General features: G+C 49.3%; 1 protein-coding gene across 5 annotated transcripts in view; it reads left to right on the forward strand.

The window, feature by feature from the left end:
- SAG (S-antigen visual arrestin) overlaps window positions 1-986 on the forward strand; it is a 37,077-nt gene extending 36,091 nt beyond the window's left edge. For 4 of the 5 annotated variants that reach the window (XM_049711946.1, XM_049711944.1, XM_049711947.1 and 1 more), the window contains one exon: window positions 746-986. In XM_049711946.1, coding sequence (XP_049567903.1) covers window positions 746-795 — 50 coding nt within the window. In that variant the 3' untranslated portion in view covers window positions 796-986. Of the gene's footprint in view, window positions 1-79 lie in introns of all 5 variants that reach the window. The other variant, XM_049711943.1, reaches the window with a different exon arrangement.
- The last annotated feature ends 5,765 nt before the right edge of the window (window positions 987-6,751 follow it).

Below are 6,751 nucleotides of genomic sequence, written 5' to 3' on the forward strand. Positions count from 1 at the left end.
TTTTTTGTCTTTCTGCACTTTAAATTCCCGCTCTTCTGTTTTAAATTCACCAATAAAGAGTGAGCCCTCGAAACCCTAGGCCCCCACCTCCAACCCCAGTAAAGGCAGAACCCCAGGCCTGTGCGGTGTGCTCTCCCTCGCTACCCACGACCTCGCTGTGTGGCCCCAGGTATATGCTGTGTAATTTCCAGGTTCTGTAAGTAATAAACCTTTATTTTCTAAAAGTTTCTGGATGGTTATTGCTGAAGGGCATCTTGCAGTCGTAACAGGAACCACAAGGGCCAGTCCAACCACAACAGTGGTTATTGATAGGCTGAGATCTGCACAAGACAAGCGCAAACCCCTTTTTGGGTCTTTCCATACACGCCCCATGCTCTCGATACCGGCGCAGGGCCTGGCTTTCCTTTTGCTCTCTAGTACCAGGACATGCACACACGCATACACACACGCACACATGCGCACACATACGCATACACGCGCACACATTCACATATACACACACAGTTATTCCGGGCATGTATGTCTACTCTGTGGGTTCCTTCATTTTCTCTGATTTTTGTTTGTTAAAGAGATTTTACTTGAAAAACTATGAGGAGAACAGCATTGTCCTGTGTTCCATCACGTAGGAAAATCTTGATCGGTTCCTGTGTTGCAAAAGGGAGATCAAGGATCTTGTTTTCCTCAAGATCTCATTGAAAGCTTCAAAGAACATGCCATGATCAAAGTGTTCTTTGTTTCATTTTAGTTTACAGGATGAAAATTTGGTTTTTGAGGAGTTTGCTCGCCAAAATCTGAAAGATGGAAGAGAAGTTAAGGAAGAGAAGACAGACCAGGAAGCGGCTGTGGATGAGTGAAGAGGCCGGCTCAGGACTCGGGAAATGGGGTCGTTAGCAGCATGGTAGCAGTGCCCCACAGTTAGCCCTTTAGTTATGCTAAATACCAAAGTGCGGGTCTTCTTCACAGAAATAAAGTTTGTCTCTTCTGTCCTGGTTGTGAGTCAGGCTGACTTGTTGGGGAAGCTGAGTGACGTCAACAGCACGCAAGCTGCAGCCTTGAGGGGCCCTGAGTCTGGGCAGGGGGGAGGGCAGCATCTAGAAAGGAGACCCATCAAGGTGAGAAGGCATCCTGAAATCAATGCACTCACTTGAAGGGGCCTGGTGTGTCCCGGGCTTTCTCCAGGACCCCTGGGGTAAGCTGTTTCCCTGGAAACTTGGAGGGGGAGCAGTGTGTCTAATGACCTGACCAATCCTAGCTCCAGGGCACCCAAAGAGCCTCCCAAGAGAAACAGGGCAGTGGACACATGTGGGTAAAAACACTCTTCATCTCTGATTTAACTTTTGGGTCCAAGTCCTGTTTGAGCTCTGGGCTGTTGGTTGTTTCCATTGAATGCAAACAATGAACTGCGAGTTGGCTGGTTTAAAGGGGAAAAAAAGGAATGCATTGGAAGGACCTCAGAGTGGCTCAGAGAACTGACTTAAAGGAAGAATCTCCAGTTGCCACACCTGGGCTGGGTGGAAATCAGAGAAGGTTCGGGGTCCCAGCCCAGGAACTCAGGGTCCTGCCCTCTGGGGTGGCCATTCACCTGGTGGTGGCTCAGAACCAGACGCTCCTAGTCTCCGAGCCTCTGGTTCCCGTGTGCTGTTTCTGGGCAGGAGAATCTGGCCCAGCTTCGGTCAGGGGATCAGTGCCCTGGGGCCAACAATGGCAGAGCCCAGCCCCGGGAATGGGTTGTCCCAGAAGAGGGGGTTCACTGTGAATCAGACAGGCTTCTTGTTTAGACTGTCTTCATCGAGATTGGACATAGAAGGGGTTGGGGGAAAGGATGCTCACGTCCGGGAGTAAAGGAGGAGACGTAACGGAGGTGATGCCAGGGCCCTGTCCTTTGCAGAATCCCCTTCCTGGCCCATGGTACCCCGGCCTTGGGGCCTGCTAATGATGGCAGAGAGGCTGAATGGCTCTCTTGGTGGCCACGGAGAGGCTTGGGGGATGTGTAGGCTCTGGTCCATGTCTCAAGGGAATAGGATGAAAGGGGGTTGGAGAGTTCTGTACAGTTTAACCCGCTCACAGGAGGTACGAGGGTGAATGGGAGGGGGCATGTGTGGGCTGGACACTCGGGGTCAGGTCTCCAGGACAAACAGCAGTGGCGGAGGGCCAGACACAGTGTGGGTTCCGTGCATATGAAGGCTCCCACATCTGGGTTTGTTCAGCAGGATTCCAGGCTGGTTTGTGTCCTGGGGACTGGGATTTAGACCGGAGGCTCCACTTGGGAACCTTGGACAGGATCCCATACACACAGAGCAAGGTCTGAACTCGAGTGTTGGATATGAGGCATTCTGATATTGACAGGGGTGAGGATTCATTTCTGGAGGAGGAAGACTGATAATAACAATACAGGCACGGGGCTTCCCTGGCTGTCTGGTGGTTAAGACTCTGCACTTCCAGCGCAGGGGGCACGGGTTCCATCCCTGGTCAGGGAACTGAGATCCCGCATGCTGCGTGATGCGGCCAAAAAAAAATTAAGAAAAAAATACAGGCGAAAAGCTGTGGGTTTGCAGGGTAAGACACGATTTCCCCATCGGCAGGCTTCCACTCCAGCCACACCCCTCTCTCAGGATACTCAGGGAGGGCGGCATGCTCCTCTGGGAATCTGAGCCCGTCTGCTGCCCTCCTACCCCACAAGCCCACAGGTTGGCTGTGGTTGGCTCCCGCCCGAGATGCCGGGCAAGCCAGGGACTTGGGAGTCTGCCTGGCAGGGCCCGGTGAGAGGATCAGCCAGTTGGTTCCTGCATTGCTTGACCCCAGGATATCCTAAGTCAGGGTGGGCAGGAATAGGTCGGACCTTTGTGCGGGTGTGAGAGCCAGAGAGAAGAGCTGGAAGGCCAGTCCCTGGAGAGCAGAGGTCAGGACAGCCCTGGCCCTCCAGGTTATTCTGGTACCAAAACGCCTGACTTTCGCGTGCTGGCTAGTTTACGATCTGCAGCTGGCCGCCCCTACAAGGGCGTGCGGGTGTGAGCAGGAAGTGAGCAGCCGCTGCCCCGAACGGGACATGGAACCTCAGCTTGGCTGGGCCTGCGCACTAGAGGCGTTGTGTCTGCTCTGGCGTCGGAAGGCAGGATGTCCCGTGTGCAGGTTGGAGGTGCAGCCCAGGGTTTTCTAGGTAGGTGCAGTGGGAGAAACAGGGTGCAAAGGAGCTGAGGGTGCTGCATGGAGAAAGCGGCAGCTGAGAACTTGGGGCAAAGTTCTGCAACCTGCAACCAAAGGAGAAGTAGGGGTCCCTGCTATTTCCTGGGCACCTGCCTTGTGCTAGGCACTTCACCTGTTACATCTAATCATTCCAACCATGCTTCCCATTTGTTAGATGAGGAAACTGCAGTTCAGAGAGGTTATGTACCTTACCCAAGGTCACACAGCTAGTGAGAGTTGGAGTCAAGACTTAAACTCTGGTTTCCCTGAGTCTATAACAACCAGAACTTTGCTCACCATTTTTTTTTTTTTTTTTTTGTCTACACTGTGTGGCATGCGGGATCTTGGTTCCCTGAGTAGGGATTGAACCCGTGCCCCCTGCAGTGGAAGCTCGGAGTCCTAACCACTGGACTGCCAGGGAATTTCCTTTGCTCACCTTTTGTTGCTGAATGTGTATATGAGAGTCTGGGGGGGGCACTGTCGGAGCATTTATGATTCAACAATGGCTGCCCTTAAGTTATTTTTTAAGTTGAAAATATTATTGAGATAATTATAGATTCACATGTAGCTGTAATCCACCCATCTTTTTCAGATTTCCCCCCTTTTCACTTGTATTCGTGTGTGTGTATTTAGTTCTCTACAATTTTATCGCGTGTAGATAACTTCTTTTTAGAGTGTCTGTTTTCCTATTCCTTTAACATTTTTCACTGCTTGCCTCCCAGTCTAATATCACAACCCTAAGGGTTTAGTTTACTTATGCTTGGGGGGTGGGCAGGGAGGGGGCGGAAGCTGGGTGCACTTGGAAATGTATGGGGGTGGTATTTGGTTGACACAGGTCCTGGGGGCAAGGGGAACTACATGTCGCACACAGTAAAACAATGTCCTGCTCCAGATGTCAATCATAACCGCAGTTCAGGATAAAATAAGATAATTCCCATGTTTTCAAGTGCATCCTTTATCTATTCTAACGTGAAGCGGTTCTTTTTGACAGGAGGTGCACTTCTACATTGACAGGTCGAGAAGAAAGATTAGGTTGGATATGAAGTGTGTTATTACTGCCACCTTGATATGCCCTTAAGGTGGGGTAAACTCGGGGAGCAGCATATTGTTAGAGATGATTCACAGCGTGACTCATTGCATAAGGAGGTATGGGTGAATGTGCTCTTACAGGCGTGCCACCTTGGGGGTGGTCTCCAAGGGAACAGTACTCTGCAGCCACCAGAGAACACAAAGGCTTCTTTGCTCATCAGAGAAAATATGGCTGATTTAAGAACATAATATAGTTCTTACTAAGCTTAATACTCTTTTTAAAAATATACTTTTTATTTTCAAATAGTTTCAGATTTACAGAAAAGTTGCAAAGAAAGTACAGTGAGTTCCCCCATACCCAGTTTCCTCTAAATTATTAACATCTTACATTAGGATGGTGTATTTGCCACACTGAATGAATCAATATTTACATATTATTATTAAACTAAAGCCCATTCTTTATTCAGATTTCCTTAGTTTTTACCTAATGTCCTTTTTCTGTTCCAAGATCCCACATGACATTTAGTCATCACATTCCCTTAGGCTCCTCTTGGCTGTGACAATTTCTAGTACTTTTTCATAATTGCAAATAGACTCCTATTCAGCCACAATCTCTGCCTCCCAACTCTCCCTTGCGTTCACGTTCATGCCCTTGGCTTTTCGCCTTTAAAATGGTGGATTCTGGAACCTTGGTATCCCCTGAGCATCTAACGGGCATAGGCAACAGCACACCCAGGCATCTCAAGCTCAGTTTGCTCCAAACCAAGTTCATCTTCTCCTCTAGGCCTACTGTGCTCAGTGGGGCGTTCTTCCCTGGAAAGCCCCGTATCTGGGAGGCATTCCGACTTGCCCCACTCCCTAATCTCCTGCCAGGGAGAACCTGGTCCCTATTCTTCCCTCTACTATGTCTTCTGTCTGTCACCTCCTCTCTCCACCTCCACAACTACCTCCTCGGTTCTGGCCCAAATCGGCATTGCCTGGATTGGTAAGTCACTTTATTTTATTTTTTTAAATATTTATTTATTTATTTAGGCTGCACCAGGTCTTAGTTGCAGCACATGGGATCTTTAGTTGTGGCATGCAGACTCTTAGTTGAGGCATGAGAACTCTTGCGGCATGCATGCGGGATCTAGTTCCCCGACCAGGGATAGAACCCTCCTCTGCTTTGCAAAAACCCTTCAGTGGCTCTGGTGCCCAGAGGATAACATCCTTGCTCCTGAGTCAAACAGAGGCTGCTTTGAGTCCTGGTGCAGCTCACCTTCCAGACTCCCCACCACCTGACCAGTGGCTCAGCAGCAAATGCAAATCCCCGTCATCCTCCCAACTCGCCTAGTAGTCTCCTGCCTTTTTGTATTTTCCTGGAAAATTCCCTCCATCCCCTCGCCTTTCAGTTCAAATCTCCAAACCAGGCTGGGGTAATCCGTCCTCTGGAGAGGCTCCCCTGACACCTCCGGCAGAGTTATAACTTTTTCTCCTGCTGTACCGTCCCTCCCCCCATAACACCCTTAGATTTTTACACTTATGTATCACACTACATTGTAATTAATTGATACAAAAATCACCAATCTCCATGGAGATGCAGGACACCCTCCCCTCTGTGCCCTTATTAGCCAGCTCCTTGCTGTCATAACAAGGTACCACAGACCTGGGGGCCTAAACAACAGAAATTTATTTTCTCACAATTCTGGAGACCAGAAGTCTGAGATCAAGGTGTCGGCAGGGTCAGATTCTTCTGAGGCCTCTATCCTTTTCTCGCAGATGACTTCTCTGTGTGTCTTCACATGGTCTTCCCTTGGAGCCTGTCTGCGTCCAAATGTCTTCTTATTGATGTAAGGACACCAGTTGTATTGGATTAGGGCCCATCCTAATGGTCTCATTTTAACTTGATTACCTCCTTAAAATTACCTCATTTTAACTTGATTACCTCCTTAACTTGATTACCTACCTGTCTCCAAATACGGCCACATTCTTAGGTACTAGAGGATTAGGACTTCAACGTATGAATGTTGGGAGGGGGGACACAAGTCAGCCCATAACAAGACCCTTCTCTCCTCTTTCTTCCTCTGAGCTCCTTCGAGCCTCAGCTTCCTGGGAGGCCTAACCCTGAAGGGTCAAGGACTTGGGAATCACGTAGTCCAAGTTCAAATTCTGCCTCTCATGAATTCCTTGGGAGACGTATCTGAACCTCAGGTCTTCATCTCTAGAATGAGACCATCAAGCTTGCTCTGGGGGACATGTGTGTGGACTAGAGTCGCTGGTCAAGTGTCTGGGGTGTGGCCGGTGGGCAGTATACAGGAGCCGTCACTGTCCTGCATTGCGGAACTTTCTGCGATGATGGAAATCTTCTATATTTGTGCTGTCCCGTGTGGTAGCTGCTAAACCACATGCAGCTGAAATGTGGCTAGTGTGACCAAGGAACTGAAAATTTAATTTTAATTAATTGAACTTGAAATCGAAGTAGCCACATGTGGCTAGTGGCTACAGCACTGGGCTGCACAGCTGGGTTCACCAGGGGTCTCCAGCGTGTCCCAGAGTGTTC

This window comes from Orcinus orca, chromosome 7 (genome assembly GCF_937001465.1).
Source record: "Orcinus orca chromosome 7, mOrcOrc1.1, whole genome shotgun sequence".
Classification (NCBI taxonomy): Eukaryota; Metazoa; Chordata; class Mammalia; order Artiodactyla; family Delphinidae; genus Orcinus; species Orcinus orca.